Source organism: Brassica rapa, chromosome A09, assembly GCF_000309985.2.
Source record: "Brassica rapa cultivar Chiifu-401-42 chromosome A09, CAAS_Brap_v3.01, whole genome shotgun sequence".
NCBI classification, from domain to species: domain Eukaryota; kingdom Viridiplantae; phylum Streptophyta; class Magnoliopsida; order Brassicales; family Brassicaceae; genus Brassica; species Brassica rapa.
Window position 1 is genome coordinate 23,847,956 of NC_024803.2, and position 26,106 is coordinate 23,874,061.

The following is a 26,106-nucleotide window of genomic DNA, read 5'->3' on the forward strand; positions in this document are numbered from 1 at the left end:
CTTGTTTGATACGAATCGAGCATCTCTCCGGAGACCGGAAGTGCTGGACCAAAATTTCGGATTTCTTTTATAGCGCTATTATGCTTGTGTCGGATGTAAGAGAGTCATCTTCGTGAGATGGCTATGTCTGTTTAGGACGTTGAGAGTTTGTTGTGATCAGCAACAAACTTAATGGTAAAAAATACCGTTTCGAGTCTTCGCGAAGAATATTTTTTTGAGAAGATGTTAGTGCGTATGACTGTTTGGTCTTCCATGAAGGTGTTTTTATCGAGGAAGGAAATTTCGTCGAAGAACTAATCTTCAGGCGTCTGCGACGTCTCGCGATGCTGAAGATTTGTTATTCTTTCGTATGCCACGTTTCGTGCTTGAAATGTTCGCGGGCTTGAAGATATTTCGCGATGTTGCAAGGGTTTAGTCTTAGCCATGCGTTTGAAAAACATTCTAGTTTGACTACGAATGTTCGCAGCCAAAATTGTTGTTGATTTTTGGATGCTAATAGTTTTATTTGCGATTGAAGAATTATGACTGAGGTGTCGTGTAAATTTGTCCATGGGAACAAGCGTTTTCCTTCATAGTGCTTTGTGAAGTATTGGCATTCCGAGATGTATTTCGTGCATTTTTTAGGATATTTCGTATAGCTTTAGAAGCTTTGTTACGAATTTTTCCTTACATGCCGCATATTATGGTTAAAACGTTGCGGGCTTAAAGTGAATTATGGAGCGTATTGAACTTGGTCAATTTTCGAAAAGTTTAGATTTTCTGTTAACCGTTTGGTTGTTAGGACTTAGTTTCGTTACGAAGAATTTATCATATGATTTCCGACTGTGGGCTATACGATAATTTATCATATCATATAACCGATTTTATGAAGGTCGTAAATCAGTGATATGTATACATATGTCAAAGTAGCATTGTTTCTGCGGGTTCTACGAGAAACGTTCCCGCTGTGATTTTGATCTTAGGTGAAAGTTGCTTGGAGTTACTCATGGAGTATTACCGAAGTTTATTTCAATACGATCTAGTCGCAGAACGTTTTTCAATAGGTTTTTCGAGAGGATTCTCATGACACATTCGTTTCTTGAACGAATTGGTCAACCAGAGGTGGATTTAGCTAACCATCGGTAGGAAAGTGCTCCTTTTAATGTGCACGATGCTACATATATTCTCGAGTTTTCTTCGTCGCAAATGTTTTCGATGCTTTTCCGTGACTTACTTGGTACAACGGAAACTGAGAGAAATGCTTTGGTGATTGAAGATTTCTCGTAGAAATTTTTAAAACGAAACTGGCTTTCTGAAGCCGGAAAAGGCTTCAATACTTCGGCTAATCGTCGAGTTTCAGTTTGATATTGGTACAAGTTTTCTGTACGCATGATTGCGACAAGAAATGATGTATAGTTTTTGAGATTATGTTCATGATCGTCTGGATATGTTGCTAGCGTTTAGACGAATATTAAGATTGTCGTTTGCCTATTCTTGACGATTTGCAGACGTTTTTTGAAGTTTGGGAGTATACGAGTATAGTATACGTAACTACTCCCCCCTTTTTTTTTTTTTACGAAAGAAAACGGTTGAACCGATACTTTGAAGGGTTGTGTACATTTCCTCTTCTGATGTTTGAAATGATCGATAATTCGGGACGATTTATAGGCGATGCTTGGACTGTGATTTGGTAGTTTCCACATTGATGACTTGGGATATGTCGGTTCCGAGAAAATTGCCAGAAACGAATCGGTTTTAAGACAACGTTCATGTCTCTAACTTTTTCTCTCTTTAGGAAGCGAGCTTGATATGCGTGGCGATCGTTTCTCGACTTTCGGAGAGTTTAGATCGGTTTGCAAGATCTGGATGAACAATTATGGAACAATATATCGAGACAGGAAAAATCGCTTAAAACTTAGTTCGCTAGACTATCCGCCTAGGTTTTACGTTCCCTAAAGTTCTATGGCAGCCTCAAAGTAATTTCCTACGAAAATTCCAAGTCTGATTTCAAAAATTTCAAGTCGGAAATACCTTAGTTCTCTCGAAGATGCAGTTTTGTCCCTTCTCAGTTTTGCGTGCTCATTTCCGTTTCCTATTCTCGTGTATGTTCGCCATTTCCGATATTGGTGTTTATCCTTTGAAACTTGACATTTATCTTCCGAACTTGACTGTTATCTTCTCTTTAGATAAGACGTCGATTTTTATAAAAAGGTTCAACGTAATCGTATAGTTAAGGCGGCTAAGGTGTTAAGTTAACCGTTGCCGTTTTATACGATTAATCTGAATCCATGCGAGAAAATAGGTCTTTGCGGTTTTTTTTTTTTTTTTTTTTGTAAAGTTTCAATGGTAATTCCGATAGAAACAAGAGACGTTTCGATAGAGATTTGAAGGAGAATACAAAGCTGGAAGTAAGGGCGAGTAGGAGCAAGTGAAGGAGTTCAGACGAGTCTTATTTGTTTTTGTCGTAAAATCTTGACGGAAACTCCGATTGAGACGAAACGAAAAGTGTTTCGATCGGGATTCAAAAGAGAACACAAAGGAAGACCTCTCTGAGGCCTTACAGGTCGCTATGTAGCGACTGACGGTCTGACAGGTCGCTACGTAGCGAGTGGAAGCAAGCCAAGAAGAGTCCTACTTGTTTTCGTCGTAAATCTCAACGGAAACTCCGATTGAGACGAAACAAAAAGCGTTTCGATGAGGATTCAAAAGAGAACCCAAAGGAGGACCTTTCTGAGGCCTTACAGGTCGCTACGTAGTGACTGACGGCCTGACAGGTCGCTACGTAGCGAGCGGAAGCAGGCCAAGAAGAGTCCTACTTGTTTTCGTCGTAAAACCTCAACGGAAACTCCGATTGAGACGAAACGAAAAGCGTTTCGAAGAGGATTCAAAAGGGAACCCAAAGGAGGACCTTTCTGAGGCCTTACAGGTCGCTACATAGCGACTGACAGTCTGACAGGTCGCTACGTAGCGAGTGGAAGCAAGCCAAGAAGAGTCCTACTTGTTTTCGTCGTAAAATCTCAACGGAAACTCCGATTGAGACGAAATGAAAAGCGTTTCGAAGAGGATTCAAAAGGGAACCCAAAGGAGGACCCTTCTGAGGCCTTACAGGTCGCTACGTAGTGACTGACAGTCTGACAGGTCGCTACGTAGCGAGTGGAAGCAAGCCAAGAAGAGTCCTACTTGTTTTCGTCGTAAAATCTCAACGGAAACTCCGATTGAGACGAAACGAAAATCGTGGCGATGAGGATTCACAAGAGAACCCAAAGGAGGACCTTTCTGAGGCCTTACCGGTCGCTACGTAGCGAGTGGAGGGTTGGCTTGACCTCGGTCGCTACGTAGCGACCGAGCAGTGTGCGTGCTCGGTCGCTACGTAGCGACCAAGCAGTGCGTGCTCGGTCGCTACGTAGCGACCGAGCGTTGTGCGTGCTCGGTCGCTACGTAGCGACCGAGCGTTGTGCGTGCTCGGTCGCTACGTAGCGACCGAGCAGTGTGCGTGCTCGGTCGCACTGCTCGGTCTCTACGTAGCGACCGAGCGTTGTGCGTGCTCGGTCGCTACGTAGCGACCGAGCAGTGCGTGCTCGGTCGCTACGTAGCGACCGAGCGGTGTGCGTGCTCGGTCGCTACGTAGCGACCGAGCGGTGTGCGTGCTCGGTCGCTACGTAGCGACCGAGCGGTGTGCGTGCTCGGTCGCTACGTAGCGACCGAGCAGTGTGCGTGCTCGGTCGCTACGTAGCGACCGAGCAGCGTGTGCGTGCTCGGTCGCTACGTAGCGACCAAGCAGTGTGCGTGCTCGGTCGCTACGTAGCGACCGAGCAGTGTGCGTGCTCGGTCGTTACGTAGCGACCGAGCAGTGTGTGCGTGCTCAGTCGCTACGTAGCGACCGAGCAGTGTGCGTGCTTGGTCGCTACGTAGTGACCGAGCAGCGTGTGCGTGCTCGGTCGCTACGTAGCGACCGAGCAGTGTGCGTGCTCGGTTGCTACGTAGCGACCGAGCAGTGTGCGTGCTCGGTCGCTACGTAGCGACCGAGCAGTGTGCGTGCTCGGTCGCTACGTAGCGACCGAGCAGTGTGCGTGCTCGGTCGCTACGTAGCGACTGAGCAACCTGTGCGTGCTCAATCGCTACGTAGTGCCCAATTAGTTGGGTATAAGTGGGTATTCGTGAGAAAAGTAAATGAGAAAAATGAAGTAACACGATATAAAGCCCGATTAGTTGCCCAAGGATTTTCTCAGAGACCGGGAATTGATTTTGAATAAACGTATTGTTGGGGTCAAAAACGATTACGACAAATTTAACATTCAAAACGTCCGAAGAAGAAAATAAGAGTTTCTCCGAAGAGTACTTTTTGAAATAGATTCTTCCTTACGAAAAAGCTTCACGGAAGAAAGAATCGAGATATCCGACGAAAGCTCGAAACAGGTCGTTACGCAGCGACCGAACGTCCGTCCCGCTCGGTCGCTACGTAGCGACCGAGCGATCGTCCCGCTCGGTCGCTACGTAGCGACCGAGCTCAAGCCAAGGCTCGGTCGCTACGTAGCGACCGAGCGATCGTCCCGCTCGGTCGCTACGTAGCGACCGAGCTCGAGCCAAAGCTCGGTCGCTACGTAGCGACCGAGCGATCGTCCCGCTCGGTCGCTACATAGCGACCGAGCTCGAGCCAAAGCTCGGTCGCTACGTAGCGACCGAGCGATCGTCCCGCTCGGTCGCTACGTAGCGATTGAGCGATCGTCCCGCTCGGTCGCTACGTAGCGACCGAGCTCGAGCCAAAGCTCGGTCGCTACGTAGCGACCGAGCGATCGTCCCGCCCGGTCGCTACGTAGCGACCGAGCTCGAGCCAAAGCTCGGTCGCTACGTAGCGACCGAGCGATCGTCCCGCTCGGTCGCTACGTAGCGACCGAGCTCGAGCCAAAGCTCGGTCGCTACGTAGCGACCGAGCGATCGTCCCGCTCGGTCGCTACGTAGCGACCGAGCTCAAGCCAAAGCTCGGTCGCTACGTAGCGACCGAGCGCTCCTCCCGCTCGGTCGCTACGTAGCGACCGGGCTCGAGCCAAAGTTCGGTCGCGGTGTAGCGATTGAACCTTTCCGAACATCGATACGACACCAGTCCTTGCATTCTCGTCAAACCTTCGAATACTATCTCCCGAAGACCGTAGCAAGCTCAATCCATGTTTCCCGCTATTCTAATTCATCGATCAAACTTCGCGGATCCGAAACCGCGGAAAACTCGTAGTAAACGTGTCGAGTCGGAAGACGGCCCAAAGGGACCTAAAACACGACTCGAGGCCCCTCCTACGATTTTTCCTAACCAAAAGCCCGTGGACCACAGCATGGTTCACGCTTGGCCCACGAGGAAGGATAAATGTCAAGTTTCCGCGGATAAATACGGAAGTTTTGGAGATAATTGTGAAGATCGGGAAAAACGGAATATCTCCATTTTTTGCTATGACGGCTTAAGGGCAGAAGAGTAAAAGCGTAAACCGACCTTGGAGCTAGTATATAAGGAGTCCTAGGCGAGGAGCAGAAGGAAGAACTTTTTTCAGAGAAAACTTAGCACTTAGAGCGATTTAGGCAACTTTCCGTTTTTGTTATTTCGAGCTGCGACTCAATTAGGTTTAGCCGTCTTAGGGTTGCTAGAACTAGGAATCTCGCCGACAGCTCTCGAGTCCAGGCTTATACCTTGTTGTAACGCTCATACGTAGATTCGGAATAAGATCTACTTTGCTCTCTTTTCGATTTCTTATTTTTATCGTTGTTATTCTCGTGTTCTGATTGCTTGACGTGTGGTAATTAACAGATATCTGGGTCCTCTGGGAAACTAGGGTTTTCTTAGTTTCCTTATTTAAACGGAAATCGACAGTGCGAATTTCGGTTCCCACAGTTTGGCGCTAGAAGGAGGGGGACTTACGGATCAATCTAACCCGCAAAAACCACTCAACGATCAGGAACGACATGCGGGATTCGACGTGCGCGAATGTCATCTCGTTCAAGGAGGGAAAAACGGTCGATCGAGCCAAACCTCGGAACGATCTCCTTGTTATCGAGTTGACAATTCGAGATATCGACATCGCTAGAGTACTAATCGATACCGGAAGCTCGGCCGATATCATCTTCAAAGACACTCTTGAAAAGATGGGGATCAGTCAATCCGAGATCGCAAAATGCCCAAGCCCACTGCTAGGGCTTTCGGGGGAAACGACCATGGCCTATGGATCGATTAGACTCTCTGTCAAAGCCGGAACCGTGACAAACATCACAGAGTTTCTAGTCGTTGACCGCCCCGCGTTTTACAACGTTATCATGGGAACGCCATGGCTGAACATCATGCGCGCAATCCCATCAACCTACCATCTTTGCCTCAAGTTCCCGACCCCCAACGGAGTCGAGGTAATCTGGGGAAATCCAAGAGTTTCACAGGTTTGTTTCGCCGCGGAACTAAAACGAAAGAGACCGATCCACGAAATTGCTCCTAAGAAAGCGGAGAAAAAGACCTCCAGCAAAGATACGCGAAGTCAGGATTCAGCGGAATTCTTCTGGCAATCTCGTGTCTTCGCAGCTCTAGACGAAAAACGCGAGCCAACTTGTGAACCCGTGGTAACGATCTGTCTCGACGAAGCCTCCCCAGAACGCTGCGTCGAGATTGGAGCCAATCTCCACGAGCCTTTAAAGACAGAACTCATAACCTGTCTTAAAAAGAACCTTAACACTTTCGCATGGGCTGCGGAAGACATGCCAGGAATCGACATTAACATAACATGTCACGAGCTGAATATCGATCCAACATTCAAACCCGTCAAACAGAAAAGACGGAAGCTGGGACCCGAACGTGCTACCGCAGTAAACGATGAGGTCGAAAAACTGCTTAAAGTTGGGTCGATAACAGAGGTAAGATACCCGGACTGGCTCGCCAACCCCGTAGTAGTCAAAAAGAAAAACGGGAAGTGGCGAGTTTGCGTAGATTTTACCGACCTAAACAAGGCATGTCCAAAGGATAGCTTCCCTCTACCACATATCGATCGATTGGTAGAAGCAACGGCGGGCAACGAACTCTTATCCTTCATGGATGCTTTCTCAGGCTATAATCAAATTAGGATGAATCCCAACGATCGCGGTATCGGCAACAGCCGTAACCCGTGGAAGGGGAGCCTTTATTCTTAGCTACTCCTCCAGTCCTCGCAAAACCCGTGGAAGGGGAGCCTTTATTCTTATACATCGCGGTATCGGCAACAGCCGTAAGCGGAGTCCTGATCAGGGAAGAACGCGGGGAACAGAGACCTATTTTTTACATAAGCAAGACCTTGCTCGATGCCGAATCTAGGTATCCGTTGATGGAAAAATTGGCATGCGCGGTCGTAACATCGGCCCGAAAACTACAACCATATTTCCAATCCCACACGATTGTTATCCTAACGACTTTTCCCTTACGGACAATTTTGCATAGCCCAAGTCAATCAGGCCGATTGGCTAAGTGGGCGGTCGAGTTGAGCGAGTATGACATCGAATACCGACCAAGGACGAGCGCAAAGTCACAAGTGCTCGCAGACTTTTTGGTCGAACTTCCAGCGGGAGCAATAACCAACGAGGAACCAAATTCCACCTGGCTCCTCCACGTTGACGGATCCTCATCCAAGCAAGGATCTGGTATCGGGATCCGCCTCACATCTCCAACGAGCGAGATCCTGGAACAATCGTTCATACTGGAATTCCATGCCTCAAACAACGAGGCCGAATACGAAGCATTGATCGCAGGTCTACGTTTGGCTCACGGCTTAAAAATACGTAATCTCCACGCTTACTGCGACTCCCAGTTAGTGGCCAGTCAATTCAGCGGAGAATATGAAGCCAGAGACGAACGGATAGACGCGTACCTCAAACTGGTCCAAGGTCTAGCTCAAGACTTCGACTGTTTCGCCCTTACCCGGATCCCCCGTTCCGAGAATGTCCAGGCGGACGCCCTCGCGGCCTTAGCATCAAGTTCAGATCCAGGACTCAAAAGGGTAATTCCGGTCGAATTCATCGAACATCCGAGTATCGGACCGCCAGTCGTTGTCAATCTCATAGAGGGTCAAGACGACGAGGAAGAAGAGATTACGATACCACCACCATCGGAGCAATCCGATTACGGTTGTGATACCCCATGGCTTCAGACGATTCGAGACTACATTATCGACGGGCAACTGCCCGCCGAAAAATGGTCAGCTCGCAAGATCCGAACACAAGCCGCACGCTACGTAACAGTGGACGGCGAAATCTACAAGTGGAGATTCTCCGGACCGCTCCTGACGTGCCTGGAAGGAGAAAAGGCGAGGAAAGTGATGGAGGAAATACATTCCGGCTCATGCGGCAACCATTCCGGCGGAAGATCACTAGCCGTGAAAATCAAACGCCACGGATACTATTGGCCAACAATGATCGGAGATTGCGAGAAATTCGCACAAAAATGCGAAAAATGCCAAAGGCATGCGCCAACTATCCGACAACCGGCCGAAGTTCTTTCCTCCATCACATCGCCCTATCCCTTTATGCGCTGGGCCATGGATATTGTCGGACCTCTGCATAATTCAAAGCAAAAGCGTTTCCTTCTAGTGCTTACCGATTTCTTCTCAAAATGGGTAGAGGCCGACTCGTAGGCGAGTATAAAAGACGTCCAAGTCGAGAATTTCGTATGGAGAAACATCATCTGTAGGCATGGAGTTCCTTACGAAATCGTAACCGATAACGAGTCTCAATTCATTTCCACCCGATTCGAGGCATTCTGCGAAAAGTGGAAGATACGACTCAACAAGTCAACTCCCAGATATCCGCAGTGCAACGGACAGGCTGAAACAATCAACAAGACCATTCTCGACGGACTGAAGAAACGCTTGGAGGCCAAAAAAGGTAGATGGGCCGACGAACTCGAGGGAGTCCTCTGGTCTCACCGTACCACCCCAAGGCGAGCAACGGGAGAAACTCCCTTCGCCTTGGTATACGGCACGGAGTGCATGATTCCCGCGGAAGTAGAATTTCCCGGTGTTCGAAGAAGGTTCTTACCCGAACGAGAGGAACTCAACAATGCTATGCTCTTGGACGATCTCGACCTCATTAACGAACGCCGGGATCGAGCGCTCATCCGAATTCAAAACTACCAGCACACCGCTGCGAGATACTATAACTCCAACGTACGGAATCGTAGGTTCAATCAGGGAGATCTGGTCCTTCGCAAAGTTTTCCAAAACACCGCTGAACAAAACGCGGGAAAACTCGGAGCAAAATGGGAAGGTCCCTATAAAATCGAAAAAGTCGTCCGACCAGGTTCTTACGAAATAGCCAACATGCAGGGCATAAAAATCCCTAGAACCTGGAATGCGATCCATCTCAAAAATACTATCACTAAACGAACCAATTCGCAATCACTGAACTACGAGACGGCTTGATCTCCGCAAGGAGTACGTAGGCAGTTTGCCGAAAGGCAAATTCAGCTGTCCCCCCTCATTAAAAAAGGGGGGAGTGGGTACGTATACTCGTATACTCCCAAAAAATCGAAAAACTTCTTACCGCACTTTTGGTGTTTTCGACTTATCAAAACATCCTCACCCGTGAAATCGCAACGAGGTCTTCGGAGATTAGTCGGCCGCTTGGGAGAATCAAACTTTTAGCATCGCGAGACGTCGCAAAAGATGCCTCAAAGATGGTTTCTTCCAAGCAAACGAAATCTCCGCAAAAAAAAACACATATATGCACACATTAACATTTATTTTGCGCAAATTAATCAAAACAACGGCACACGCCACCAAGTCCGATGCTGATCACATCGAACTCACAAACGTCCTAAACAGACATAGCCATCTCATGAAGATGACTCTCTTACATCCGACACAAGGATAATAGCGCTATAAAAAAAATCCGAAATTTTGGTCCAGCACTTCCGGTCTCCGGAGAGATGCTCGATTCGTATCAAACAAGTCGTATAAGCCGAGAACTTTTCGCGGACTTTACATCGGTACGAATCAGGAAGAAATCGCGACAGGAAAAACGATAGCCGGTTAGTCGCTGCACAATCCTTAAACCGAAAGTAAACTTAGATCTTGCCCTAAACCCAGCGCACTGGTCTCTAACATCTCAAAGGCATGATATCGAAAGATAAGAGATTCTTAAACCACGCCTCTATGTTTACGTTCGATACCTTCAGCACCCCCGCAGAGTTCACATCTCGCGGAAGAACTCTCGAAACAGGTCTCGAATAAAACATTTCACAATCGAAGAAGGATATGAGACGACAACTCATCACCTTCCTCCCCACTATTCACAAATTCATAAAAAGCGTTATCCGATTATCATATTATAAAGCCGCGGAGCGGCAGGGATTCAAAGCCACACACGGCCAGTCCCGAAATACAAACAAGGCCATTCAAGGCCGAAACATAAAGACATAAAAAAAAGAAAACAAATCTCTCGCAAGAGATTTAACCCAAGCCACCCTCAGAACTTACGCCCCCTCTTCACCTGCCGCCTCGTCCGAGCCTGGAGCCGCGTCGCTTCCATTCTCTCCGACCATCGGATCTTTCCCCTCTGGGTCTTCTGAACACGTCGGAAGGAAGCAAGTGGATTTTAGGTCAGCCAGGACGAGACCGAAATCGCCATCCTCGGCCGCCATATCTCCCTTGCAGCCGGACAGTCGGGCCTCTTCGGCCTCCAAGGTCGGGGGAGTCTCACTTTGGAACGACCGAACCACGGCCATCCCGCCCTCAATCGTCGCCAAAGCGAAATCCCTGCTCCGGATACACTCGAGGGAATCCAGGGAAGCGGAAATCTTCGCCAAGCGAGCCTGAAACTCCGCGCAAAGGGCATCCGTAGCCTCTTGGATCCCGCGGCGCGCTAGTCCAGCGTCACTCTCGATCTGACGCTGGAGTCGACGCACCTCCGAGGATTTGGCCTTCCTAGCCTTCTTTTCCTTAAGCAAGGAACTCGCCGTCTTCCCGAGGTCCCTCTCAAGCTCCCCTATCGCAACCTCGAGCTTCGACACTTTCGCAGAGTGAGAATCCTCGACAGCCGTCAACATAGCCTCAGTTTCGGACCATCTCCCCTGAAGCTCCACCAACTCCCCGGAAAGACGACTGGTCTCAGAGCCACATTCGCTGATCATCCCATCGATCAACGATATGAACTGCGAACGGTAAAAATTCCTAAGATTAAGTCCGTAAAGAGAATGCACGAAAGACGATCGAGAATTCAAACAAGAAACAAACCTTTCCACGAAGTCCCGATGCTAGGCTCGACCCACCTCGCTGCGAAGTCTCCCCGTCACCGCTCTTGGCCAGTTTCCTCTTCCGACTCTTAGGCTGAGTAGCCTGGACAGCGCTAGGAGCACGCAATGCCAGAACGATTTCTTTTCTGGCCGGAGGCGGAGGCATAGAGTCAGCGGCCTTTTCTTTGTCCTCGACAAGGATCGGAGTCGTGGAAGATCCCGCAGGTACGACTTGCGGGAGAGGAGCCGCGACGTCGGTCCCATGACACGGGGCAACGACCTGCTCGGAGGAAGACGGAAACTCGGAGCCAGTCTGAGCCAATCCTTTCTCGGCTTGGCGACGAACTAGTTTCTCTCGGAAAGAAAGATGACCGGCAACACAAGCCGGCACTTCCGCCGGAGAAGTTGGAACCGGAGCCGGAGAAGTGGCCTCACCCATCTCGACGTCGGAATCCTTCTTATCACCTTGGGAGGAAAACATGTTGAAAGGAAAGTTATGAAGCTAGAGAGGTTTTTGAAGAAATGAAGAAGGAAAGGTGTGAAGAAAATGAATGACAAGAGCTCACTACTTATAGAAGTATGGGTTCGGAACGTCGCCTCGACAACTTTTATTTCGCAGAGTTTTAAATGTAAATTTCGTCCAATACACTTAACCTTGTCAAAGTCATCTATCCGCCCGCTAGAGTCACAACTCTAACGGGCTGGGGGGCTAACTGTTGGGGTCAAAAACGGTTACGACAAATTTAACATTCAAAACGTCCGAAGAAGAAAATAAGAGTTTCTCCGAAGAGTACTTTTCGAAATAGATTCTTCCTTACGAAAAAGCTTCGCGGAAGAAAGAATCGAGATATCCGACGAAAGCTCGAAACAGGTCATTACGCAGCGACCGAACGTCCGTCCCGCTCGGTCGCTACGTAGCGACCGAGCTCAAGCCAAGGCTCGGTCGCTACGTAGCGACCGAGCGATCGTCCCACTCGGTCGCTACGTAGCGACCTAGCTCGAGCCAAAGCTCGGTCGCTATGTAGCGACCGAGCGATCGTCCCGCTCGGTCGCTACGTAGCGACCGAGCTCGAGCCAAAGCTCGGTCGCTACGTAGCGACCGAGCGATCGTCCCGCTCGGTCGCTACGTAGCGACCGAGCTCGAGCCAAAGCTCGGTCGCTACGTAGCGACCGAGCGATCGTCCCGCTCGGTCGCTACGTAGCGACCGAGCTCGAGCCAAAGCTCGGTCGCTACGTAGCGACCGAGCGATCGTCCCGCTCGGTCGCTACGTAGCGACCGAGCTCAAGCCAAAGCTCGGTCGCTACGTAGCGACCGAGCAATCGTCCCGCTCGGTCGCTACGTAGCGACCGAGCTCAAGCTAAAGCTCGGTCGCTACGTAGCGACCGGGCTCGAGCCAAAGTTCGGTCGCGGTGTAGCGATTGAACCTTTCCGAACATCGATACGACACCAGTCCTTGCATTCTCGTCAAACCTTCAAATACTATCTCCCGAAGACCGTAGCAAGCTCAATCCATGTTTCCCGCTATTCTAATTCATCGATCAAACTTCGCGGATCCGAAACCGCGGAAAACTCGTAGTAAACGTGTCGAGTCGGAAGACGGCCCAAAGGGACCTAAAACACGACTCGAGGCCCATCCTACGATTTTTCCTAACCAAAAGCCCGTGGACCACAGCATGGTTCACGCTTGGCCCACGAGGAAGGATAAATGTCAAGTTTCCGCAGATAAATACGGAAGTTTTGGAGATAATTGTGAAGATCGGGAAAAACGGAATATCTCCATTTTTTGCTATGACGGCTTAAGGGCAGAAGAGTAAAAGCGTAAACCGACCTTGGAGCTAGTATATAAGGAGTCCTAGGCGAGGAGCAGAAGGAAGAACTTTTTTCAGAGAAAACTTAGCACTTAGAGCGATTTAGGCAACTTTCCGTTTTTGTTATTTCGAGCTGCGACTCAATTAGGTTTAGCCGTCTTAGGGTTGCTAGAACTAGGAATCTCGCCGACAGCTCTCGAGCCCAGGCTTATACCTTGTTGTAACGCTCATACGCAGATTCGGAATAAGATCTACTTTGCTCTCTTTTTGATTTCTTATTTTTATCGTTGTTATTCTCGTGTTCTGATTGCTTGACGTGTGGTAATTAACAGATATCCGGGTCCTCTGGGAAACTAGGGTTTTCTTAGTTTTCTTATTTAAACGGAAATCGACAGTGCGAATTTCGGTTCCCACACGTATTCCCCAGTAATGGTTGCAATTACGTTTAGATTTTTGATGAGCCTAACGGCGTCTAAAAATCATGAGATGCATCTCATGGACGTTGTGACTGCATATTTATATGGATCGTTGGATAACGATATATATATATATGAAGCTCCCTGAGGGATTGAAAATGCTAGGGGCATTGAAATAAAAATCCAGGGAGATTTTTTCGGTCAAGTTACAGCGATCACTTTACAGATTAAAGCAATCCAGACGCATGTGGTACAATCGCTTAAGTGAATATCTTTTGTGAAAAGGATATATGAATAATGTGATATGTCCATGCGTTTTTATAAAGAAATCGTCATTTGGTTTTGTTATCATTGATGTATATGTAGATGACCTGAACATAATTGAAACTCAAAAGGAGGTTGATAATGCTCGAACTCATATGAAAGAGGAATTCGAAATGAAAGATCTTGGCAAGACAAAGTTTTGTCTTGGGATCCAGATTGAGCATCTCCGAGAAGGAATATTTGTGCATCAATCAAACTATACGAAAAGGTTATTGAAACACTTTTATATGGATAAAGTGACTCATTTGAGTACTGCAATGGTTGGTAGAACTCTTGATGTTGAGAGAGATCCTTTTAAGCTCTGCGAAGATAGCGAGAAGATATTAGGTCCTGAAGTACCTTATATGAGTGCTATCGGTAGACTTTTATATCTTGCAAACTGTACCAGGCCTGATATTGCCTTTGCCACTAACCTCCTGGCAAGATATAGTTTTGCTCCTACTCGCAGGCACTAGGACGGAATAAAGCATGTATTCTGTAACCTCCAAGGTACAGTTGATTTAAGATTAATTTATTTTAGAAAACCCGAGTTTGGTATGGTTGGTTTTGCAGATGCATAATACTTATCAGATCCTCATAAGGCTCGATCGCAAAACGGCTATGTTTTTACAATTGGTGGAACCGCGATCTCTTGGCGGTCCCAGAAACAAACTCTGGTTGCGACATCTTCGAATCATGCAGGAACTATTGCGCTTCATGAAGCATGTCGAGAATGTGTGTGGCTTAGGTTAATGAGTCACCATATACAAAAATCAACGAGAAAGAGACGACGAAAATATTTGAAGACAACTCGACTTGTCTTGCTCAACTGAAAGAAGGCTATATCAAGAGCGACAGAACAAAGCAAATCCCTCCAAGATTCTTCTCGTACATAAGGGAGCTCGAGAAAAATAAAAAGGTGGACATCGAATATGTACGGTCATATGACAATCCGACAGACTTGTTTACAAAAACACTTCCGACTACAACATTCCGAAAACGCGTTTATGATATCGGAATGCGGCATTTGCGTGATCTGTGACAAGAAATCTATATCTACTATTCTCAGGGGGAGATTACGACAGTGTACTCTTTTTCCCTTGTCATAGTTTTTGTCCCAATGAATTTTTCCATGACTAGATTTTTAACGAGGCACTACGTAATACAAGAATGATGATCAAGGTAGAGTGATACGTATGATCATCCATATACTTACACATAATAGGACACATGTCCTTTCATGGACTGACCATTTGCATCATCATCAGACATATGTCTGATTAATAGTCTTGTCCTCTTTCTCTAAGTCGGTGAAAGCTGACTATAAATAAAGCTTCATCTTTGTTTGTAAATGATGTACAACACAAGAAAAACAATAAAGTTTACTTTTATTCTCTCGTTCACTCTCTCCCTCTCGTATAACACCACCACATATAATACGATAAAAGACAAAGTGATCCCATCTTATATCTCTTACTTATTTCTATCGCCAAACACACACATATATATAAATATAAAATCAGTTCCTCACTTATTATTCATAACAATCATAAAATTTATATCTTACCTCTCTTTTCCATACAACAATAACGAAATTGTTAAAGATAATGTTTGTGATTATCTATTTAGAAGATAATGCTTATCTTCTTGTCTTGTCTTTTTCTTTTTGAGTTGATGACATGACCGACTTATAACCCTATATAAAGGGTTCTTCTCTTTCATTTGTAAAGACAAGATCAGTACATGAAATAACAAAGCTCTCACTCTTATAGTCTACATATCTCTTTCTCGTTTCTAAATAACACACACAAAGAATAGTAATACATACATATATATATTTATAGCTAATACAGTTACATCTATCTCGACGTATATTTTACAACACGTTATCAGCACGAGGCTCTGACCAACTGAAGTTTAAGTTCTTAAACCAGCTGAGGTAATATTTAAATTTATGTGTTTCAATTTACTTAATTTATTTAAATTTTATTATTGTTCTGGAGTGAGAGGCTAGGCCTTCTCTGTTTATTTTTCGGGATGATAGGCGTTGCCTTTCCCGACTGATTGTTATGGTAGGCTATGCCTTCACGATCAGAAAAACACGTGGTAGGCTTGCCTCCGTGAATTGAAAAAAAAAAGTTACGTGGAAGGCTTTGCCTCCGTAAATAAAAAGAAAAGGTCAAAAATAGTAGACTAAGTCTACTCGGACCTTGAAATAAGTAAAAGTCAAAATGGTAGACAATGTCTCCTCGGACTTTGAAAAATGATCAATATGGTAGTGTATGACTCTTCAGATCATGTGGTAGGCTGAGCCTCCCGATTTTATTTATGCTATTTAAATTTCTACAACTTAATTTATGCATTTATTTTATGTATTTAATTTCTGCATTTAAATTCTCGTCTTTATTATAATATTATTCTATGAATAATGTTTTCATGTGAGTTTTGACAAAGCTCAAAATAGATGCTCTTGATATTACGAGAAATAATTATAAGACTTGGGTAGTGGATGCAAAGATGCACCTGAGAGGTAATGAGGTTTTTGAAATCATCGATATAAACTATATCGGATGAGAAAAAGATAAAGCCATGATAATTTACACCACTTTAATAATAGTTTATAAGATGAGGTGTATCATGAGAAAAGATCTAAAAGATCTTTGATAAATAAATCCTTGAAAGAAAGGATTCACTAAATAGTTGGAGTTCATGTAAATCCTCGGTGAAAACTGAAAAAAAAATGGAAATCATGATACTAGACCATCAAGTTGGTCCTATTAGAAAAGGACGAGGGTGTGGATGCGGTTGAAACCGCTATCGTGGTCGTGGAAGAGGGCGAGGAAGAAGGTTCCGTTCCTATGAGAATAATGAGAACTTTCACGAAAATGAAAGTGTTCGGGTGATAAAAGGAAAACAAAAAAGGTTTGCTATAGATACGGCTAGAAAGAAAATTGGGTATGTAGTTGTCGTACGCCAAATATTTAGCCGATTTGTATCGTGAATCAAAAATAAAAAGAGAAAGGAAGTATTTTAAACTTCATCTCTTATGACCCCGAACCATCTTTCATAACTTGAATTCTCATTTTGATGATTTAGATTTTCTGGTTGGTCCAGAAAATAAAAATGAAAAGATCGATTTGATATGAAAATTATCTTCCTGAATAATATTTTAAGATTCAGGATGGAAATAGATATATCTGGCAGATATTGAGTCATCGTATATGACTACTAAAGGTAACACATATTTCTCCTCTCTCAAAATAAATAAGTATAGTATCTAGTAATATAAAAATTATTATTGGCTCTAGAGGAGCTTATGATGAAAAGACATGCATAAGAAAAAGATGGCAAAATTATAAATGAATCGTAAACCTGAAGTTTACTGATATATAGCCATCTCCAATAATGTTATCGACGTTATTGAGAAATGTTGAAAAACCAGAAGTTTTTCACATATAGCATGTCAAAATAAGAAACGAAACCATCATGGGTGATGAATCATCAAACAAGTTCACTATATGTGATTTCTTTAAGCAGACCCCAAATTAAGATCTCACTCTAAAGCATTTGAAACATAATTCATCCCAAATGGGAAAACTGAATATGTTATTGGTTCTAGAGTGGGATTCAGTACGAGATTTTAGACATGGAGTGTCATCATCTCGAGGGGGAGAATTAAAGAATCCTAGTGAGTGGAACATTAAAAAATCATGTTTGCACTTGAAAAAGAACTTGATAAAGTAAATTTAAGTAAGATGATCCCCATGATCGGGTATAATGTAGTTGTGAATGTAATAAAGACATATATAATCCAGAGGGGTAAAGTATATGGATAATTAGAAATATGCTCGCAAGTTTGCTAGAAGCATATGATAAACTGATGGAATGAGATATGTGAAATGGATTACAATGAAAAGTAGAATAATCCATTTACAAAATGCCTGCCAGACATTTTGATGAAATAATGAAATCTCATATTCTAGCTGAAAAAGCTCCAATAATAAAATCTGTCCTAAAAGGAAGATATATGAGTCTATGGCACACTAGAAACGTGGTAGACCACTTTGGTTCCAAAGAGTCCTCGAAAAGAAGCAAAAATATGAATAGAGGATGAATCTCATGATGAGACCGCTGATATGGTTAATATTACAGTTAGGTACATGGGTAAATCATTAATGATGATAATGAGATCTCGATTAACCATATCAGTACGGGTAAAAAGATGGAACCAAAGAGAAAATAGATTGTCGACAATAAAATGAAAAAGCGCTATATAAATTAGGATTATGAATCTACCTCTACGTATGAGGGTAGAGTGAATTGATTGGCCATCAATTCGATATAAAGCCCGTTAGAAAAACGAGAAAGGTATATATATCTCCAGAGAATGAAATGAAAGATGACCTTGAGGTATGAAAAACGGCTTGTTCCAAGATCACTGGAGAAAATTTAAAATAGATGCAGTTTATTGAAATGTCTGGCAGGACATAAACAGCTTGAATTGCATCTTGATATTTAGTAGTCCTTGGAGAGTTAAAGATGCTCTCGGGAATGTATAAAACTCTGGAAGAGTTAGAACAAGCCGTATATAAGGTATCTTGAACCGGTAACTGATGATATGTTTACGGCACGTTTGCCGATAGCCATTTTAGTGAGGTTGAATTTCCAGCGTTAGAGAGAGAAATTAGAGAAATTTCTAAAAAGATTATATGGTGTACACAGTCATTGGTACACCTTGAACCCCCCCCCCCCCCTCCCCCCCCCTATGAAAAGAGAGAGCTGGAAGTTCATAAAATTGTGCATTTGCATAATTTGGCAAATTACCAAATGTGTTCGCAAATACGACATGATATACCCGCTAAAAATGTTATATCAAGAATTAATGTTCCTAAAGAACAAAATGATGGTAACAAAATAAATAAACCTAGGGTTCAGTTAAAGAGGGAGAGACCAGCGGGTTCTATAGATAAAAATCCCCGAAAGAAAAATAAATTTGTTGAGCAATGCAGAAAGGTTCGGGAAGAAGCTGATATTGAAAAATGTCTGAAAGAAGGCATCAGCGAAAAGGTTCAAGAAGAACCAAATAAATATGATCCAGATGACGAGAAGGGAACATAAAAGTATGAGACTTCCATCAACTACGTCCAAGATGAAAATTATGGATCTGAAATAAGATAAAAAGATGTTGATGGAATGTTCTCCTTTTCTGTGCAAAGAGATTGATCATAAAAGTGATGATCTCGATCCTAGTTCCATTTTGGAATGTCAAAAAGACATGATTGGGAGGAGTGGCAGAAGGCCATTCAAATTGAATTACTCTCCCTTACTAAAATAAATGTCTTTGGACCTATAGTCACAATGGCTGAGAATATAAATTTTGTTGGGTATAAGTGGGTATTCGTGAGAAAAGTAACACAATATAAAGCCTGATTGGTTGCCCAAGGATTTTCTCAGAGTCCGGGAATTGATTTTGAGGAAACGTATTCCCCAGTAATGAATGCAATTACGTTTAGATTTTTGATGAGCCTAACGGCGTCTAAAAATCTTGAAATGCATCTCATGGACATTGTGACTGCATATTTAAATGGATCGTGGGATAACGATATATATATATGAAACTTCCTGAGGGATTGAAAATGCCAGGGGCATTGGAAGAAAAATCCAGGGAGATTTGTTCGGTCAAGTTACAGTGATAACTTTACGGATTAAAGCAATCCGGACGCATGTGGTACAATCGCTTAAGTGAGTATCTTTTGAGTAAAAGATATGTAAATAATGTGATATGTCCATGCGTTTTTAGAAAGAAATCATCATCTGGCTTTGTGATCATTGATGTATATGTAGACAACCTGAATTTAATTGGAACTCAAAAGGAGGTCTATGATGCTCGAACTCATATGAAAGAGAAATTCGAAATGAAAGATATCGGCAAAAAAAAGTTTTGTCTTGGGCTCCCGATAGAGCATCTCCGAGAATGAATATGTGTGCATAAATCAAACTATACGAAAAAGTTATTGAAACCCTTTTATATGGACAAAACAACTCCTTTGAGTACTCCAATGGTAAATAGATATCTCGATGTTAAAAGAGATGTTGTTTTAAAAGATCCTAGTAAGATCTTATATAAATAAGTACTTTGGAGATGCTAATGGTAATAAAGCATATATGAGCTTATATATCTTGCGAGTTGTGTTTGATTAAATATACTTTTAGACACTAATGTCTTTGCGAGATATAACTCATTTCCTATTTATGGAAATCTGAACGGCGTCGAGAACATATCTGTTCTCTCCAAGGTACGTATTGATTTAGAATTGATTTATCCTAGAAACCCCGAGTTTGGTATGGTTTTGCAGATATATGATATTTATAAAGTCAAACACAAACCGGTTATATTTTTACAATTGGTGGAACCGGAATCTCTTGGCGGTCCCAAATATAAACTCTGGTTATGACATCTTCGAATCAAGCATAAATTATTGTGCTTCACGAAGTATGTCGAGAATGTGTGTGGCTTCGGTAAATGAGTCACCACATACAAGAGTCAAGTGGAACAGTTAACGAGAAAGAGTCGACGAAAGTATTTGAAAAAAATTTGGCTTGTGTTGCTTAACTCAAAGAAGGCTATATCAAGAGCGACATAACAAAACACATCCTTCCAAGATTTTTCTCGTACATAAGGGAATTCGAGAAAAAGAAAGAGGTAGACATCGAATATGTACAGTCATGCGATAATCCGGCTGACTTGTTTACAAAAGCTCTTTCCACGATAACATTCCGTAAACACGTCTACGGTATCAGAATGCGGTATTGTGTGACCTGTGACGAAAAAGCTAGGTCCACTATTCTCAGGGGGAGATTACGGCAGTGAACTTTTTTCCATTGTCATGGTTTTTGTCCCAATGAATTTTTCCATGACAAAGATTTTAACGAGGCACTACGTAATACAAAATAGATAATCAATGGAGAGTGTTAAAGATAATGTTTGTGATAATCTATTTAGAAGATAATGTTTCTCTTTCATTTGTAAAGACAAGATCAGTACATGAAATAATAAAGCTCTCACTCTTATAGTCTACATATCTCTTTCTCGTTTCTAAATAACACACACAAAGAATAGTAATACATATATATATCTTATCTATTAAAATAGAAGTCATGACTTAGTTCATGTATGATTTTTTTATTTGGACCACCCCTTAGAAAGTTGTTTAAATTATATTTTTATAAATATATGAATTTTTTTTAATTATTCTAAAACAAAAAATCAAATAGATATTCTTATATTTTCTCTGAAATTTTATATAAATAAAATATTTTCATATCTTTTTATTTACAATATAAATATATTATTTATTTTCATTAAAATAAACCTTTTAAATATTTAATTAATATCATATTTATTTAAATAAATGTAAATTTCATTTTTCACCTAATATTTTTTATAAAATATTTTTTAATTTCTTGTTTATTTAAAAATTTAATGTATATTTCATTTTCAATAAAAAAAACGTTTTAAATATCTAATTAATTTTGTAATTATAACTAAAATCATGTAGAATTTTGTATTAAATTTGTGATATTAATTTAATATAATACTTTTCATCTAAAATTTTGATCTTTTACCAATAATATATTTCAATTCATTATTTTGTATCACATAATATAAAATATGCTATCATAGAAAATTAAAAAAAAAAGTTTATTGTATGTGTACTATAAAATTGTTGTATTTTAAAATATTATATCAAAAAATATAACTGTAAATATTACAATTAGTCACGTAAAGCAAATAATTATGTGTTTGCAAATAAAAATAATCACCCGCACGGTTGTGCGGATCAAAATCTAGTTTATATTTATAGCTAATACAGTTACATCTATCTCGACGTATATTTTACAACAAAAACAACATATATCATCTTTATCTCTCTCTCTCTCTCGTTGAATCCTTTTTCTCCAAACATAAAATATATCCAAACATATATCATCTTTTTTGGTATATCTAGATAATAGGTAGGAGCATAAACTGAAACATTCTGAAACTACAAAAATAGTTATTAAATCGTTAGCACCACATAAAAATTATAGCTAAATATCAATATATTTATATCTATATTGATATTGCGTCCAATAGGATTTGAACCTATACCAAAGGTACATAATATATAAATACAGATTTATATATCCCTCACTATTACATATGAGCTAATAGTTTACAACAAATCTAAGTTTTTTTACATTAGCAACAGATTTTAGGAAAAGCGAATACACTTTTGCTACCTGATACTATTCTAGAAAATAACAAAAGTAACGACACAAAGGAGCTGCCTAAGGCTAATAAAAACTAGAACATCTAACAAAATAACTTAAATCATATATTGAAAATGCCTTTAGAGACTAGTATCTGAAACAGAACCAACACCACCATTGATGGGCGAGCAACCACATGCACTTGAAATAAGCATTTGAAATGAATCATCAAATATAGATCGTGGGAACCCTCCAAAGTTGCATATATCAAAGCTCAGCGGTGAGAAAGACTCCTCGAAGCTTGTCTTCCCATCCATGACACAAGGCTGTGAGGTTTCTTGATTAGCATTTGCTGCAGAACCAAGACTGAAACTAACCATTGCTGCGTTGTTGTTACTGTTCCCGCAACCAGAGCTCCCTCTCTGAGAAGATGCAGCAGCAGAAGGTTTTGTGTCTTCAAGTGGGATCGCAGGAGTGTGTCCCTGGAACAGAGCAATGTGACCGAACAGCTTGTCTTTGCGTGAGAATGTGGTACCACAGGAACAGAGCCACTTGTTTTGCCCGCAGTGCTTCTCGTGGGTTTTGAGATCGGCAATGACAGAGAATTTCTTGGTATGGCAGCGGCTGCAAGTGAAGCTTTTGTCGCAGTGGGTGCGTTTATAATGGTTCTTCACGCACAGAATGGTCTTCAAAGGCTGGAACCTTTTGTGATCCTTGTTACGTTTGCAGCCCGGGAATGGGCAAGAGTACCTTTTGATCAGCATCGGCGCATCAGACCCGGGAAGGGTTTCTTTGGTCGGGGGCTTGGCCAGAGCGGCGGGAGTTTTGTACTGGTCACCGTGCCCTCTCATGTGCATCCTCAGGTTGGCGTCTCTCTTGAAACCCTTGCCACATATAGTGCAGAAGTTGGTATGGGGGGCGAGGATCTCCTCTTTCTCAAGCTGCTTAATCTCGTAGGAACCGGGAGGAAGGTTCTCTCCTTCCTCGGCATCATCTTCGAGCTCTTGGGAGGCGCCACCGTTGTTAAGGGTCTGTGAAGCAAGGTTATTAGCCTCCCTTGGAAAAGGGAACAAGGCTGAACCTGGGGCTGTAGTAGACAACATATTAACAGATGGAAGAAGACTACCTGCAGTTGAAATCAGCTGTATGATTATGGAAGTAAGATCAGCGGTTATGAGTTGCTGCTGCTCGTCTTGAAGCTGCCCGTTTCGCCCAAGGATGAGATGAACAAGACCCTGCAGTTCGTGAATCTTCTGTTCCATAAAAGACAGGTTGCACAGCATGGTCCTCGGATCCCACGCTTGAGCCTTGACGCCTTGCACACTAGCTTGACCACCGTTGTTGTTGTTGTTGTTGTCTTTGCCCGAAGAAGAAGCTTTGAAAACATGCAAATTAGGCTCCCCCTCCTCCTCATCCTCCATAGCCATCTCGTAATCCAAGATGGAAGCACTTCCCCAATTGTTCTGGCACAGATCATCCTCTCCTGTTTCCATGTTCTTTGTCTACTAACACCTTCAAAAACCCACAAGATAAGATGATCATCACATCAATTTTAATTTAAAAAAATGAAAGAAAACAAACTTGGAATTGAAAAGTTTAATAGATAGAACAAATCTCAAACCTTTTTGTCTCCCAAAAGTATCTTTCTCACACCACTCTAGAGATCTACAAATCGATCGATGATAACAAGCAGAAGAATCAAATCATCACTCGCCCACAATAAATTCACTCCATGACAGTAGCCTTTAAATGATTCTTCGGGACCTCCAGTGGCCGCTTTAAAAGGATTAGGAGAGAAGGAGAGCTTGAGCGAAGGGACTCTCCTCTCCACTTTTCCGATTTTCAAGTCAACGAAATTATCTCAGCCGTTCAAATGTATTTTGATCGGCCATCCACCAGATCTGACGACTCTCAGGCGCTTGCTTTGTCGCATCAAACACAGTAACGCTACAGAAGAGCCGTTGATTTATGGAAACTATACGATAGAGAAGGGGGTAAATAGCGTGGGTCCACACCACCAATTCTCATGTCACGCACGACTTTTCAATATGTTTTGCTCTTTCCGGTGAACTATCCATGCAAACTAGTGTTGTTTTGTGTATTAAACTGAAAACATTCAGATGAATCAATCACTCAACTCCATTCTTTTAAACCCACCTCAATTTTTCACACAAATGAATGTGAGTTTTCATTGAGCATCTCCCATATATCTATTTCATTTCAAAATAATAACTAATAAAAATAATCCTTTCAAATTTAAAAGTTATCTTCCTAAACTAAATGTCATGAAATTATAATTATTTTCAAACATATTTTCTGTAAAATTACACTTTTTCGTCAAAACCAGCAAAATGCACATGTGTTTCTTTTAATTCAACATCTTCCTTACATTGGTTTAAACAGTTAAATTATTCAACATGTCCATTATTAATCGTCATAGAATTATTTTTTATAAATTTTTAACTTAATGGAAAATATATATTTAATTTTTTTTATTTATAAATTAATTTTTTTGTAACACCTAATAATGTATTAACAATTTCATCTTAACTCATTTTGTAGATGAAATATATTTTTATTTTATTTATAGGTTTTTTTATTTTTATGAGATAGATAAGATATATTTTTAAATTCAAAATCTGAAAAAAAAATTTTGGTATAGCTGATAGTATTTTATAATTTATATAGTTATTCATTTTATAGTAAATATAAATATATATATATATATATATATATATATATATATATATATATTAATTCTATTTATTTAAAAATTTTAAATTTAATCTATTTTATAAAACTTTATAGGAAATTTTTGTTTAATATTAGATTATAACTATTGTTAAAGTAGGGTTCATTGTGACATTATAGAAACATGAAATTGTGTGGTAAAAGAGAAAATAGACATTTTATTGATCAACAGAGCATGGGTACAATGTATTGGTCCAGAAACCCTAGTTTTATCTACATGTTTCTATAGTCGAAGTGTTCCATAGTTGATCCCCCACTTACAGAGTTTATGAGTCCCTTTTATAGCTTTTTGTAGTTGAAATTTAGATTATCATTTTATATCCTAAAATATGGAAAGATCTACTTTTAGTATAAGCTTTTTTTCATTTTACTCGGAGATTAGAAAACACACGATATAGAGGCTGGAGTTCGTTTAATCAGGAGAAAAAACAGGCGTCCTGCTTTAAGTAGTAGGAGGAATGATTTCCTAGATTAATATCCCAACAACTATAGCATATATTTTTGTTTTCTTTTAATATTTAACAACTTAATTTAATTATTTATATAATATACTATAAATATTTTATACTATTTTGTACGATAATTTTTTATTAAATATATAGATAAATCAACATATTTCTCTAAGTATTATAAGAATCATTATGGTGATGACACATAATTACTTCAAATATTGTAATGCTTCTCAAATAGCATATAAGATACTTTTGGTTAGTAATGATCCCTTTTAATAAAAATATATTATATTTCTCTCCGATACTTTTGTTAAATATATATAATTAATATAAACAAAATACTTCCTCGATTTTATAATAAGTGTCACTTAGACACATTTCACACACATTAAAAAATAACAAAATATATTAATCTACCTTTATTTATTATACAATTATTTAAATAAATTGATTTAACTAAATATATATATATATATATATTGATTTTTTAAAAGGGTAAAAAGGAGATTTAATGTAAAATTTAAGTTGAGAATATAGAATGACATTTATTAAAACAAAAGGAAAAAAAACCTAAAATGATATTCTTTATAAAACAGATAGAGTATATTTCAATAATTATACTTTAATAAAACAGAGGAAAAACGTAAACAATGAACCAACAATCTATTGGTCTAGTGGTAAAAGAGTGTTTAGTATGCACTTCACCGTTCTAGTTTAATTTTCGTTAGGAAAAAACTATTGGATTTTTGGTAAAAAGGTGAAATCACTTTTTTAATTTCCAAAAAAAAACTTGAATTGTGAAGAACCTCCGAAGGTTTGTTTCGTTCATGCACCACTTGAAGGCCAAAGTTGAAAACCAAGGATTTTTTATTTTATTATCTTTTGTTATGAAAACAAGATGGATTATTTTAATAAAAAGGAT

The 26,106-nt window shown here is 41.3% G+C and overlaps 2 protein-coding genes across 2 annotated transcripts in view; one reads left to right on the top strand and one right to left on the bottom strand.

The window, feature by feature from the left end:
* The window catches only part of LOC117128145, a 734,122-nt gene that overhangs the window by 694,265 nt on the left and 13,751 nt on the right, over positions 1-26,106 (top strand). The window lies entirely within an intron of this gene.
* LOC103849394 (protein SENSITIVE TO PROTON RHIZOTOXICITY 1) lies at positions 21,878-24,591 on the bottom strand. The gene is made up of 2 exons (XM_009126162.3): positions 23,603-24,591; positions 21,878-23,493 (listed from the first exon to the last, which is right to left on the bottom strand). Exon 2 carries the CDS (start codon positions 23,472-23,474, stop codon positions 22,122-22,124), a length of 1,353 nt encoding a protein of 450 aa, XP_009124410.1. The 5' UTR covers positions 23,475-23,493; positions 23,603-24,591; the 3' UTR covers positions 21,878-22,121.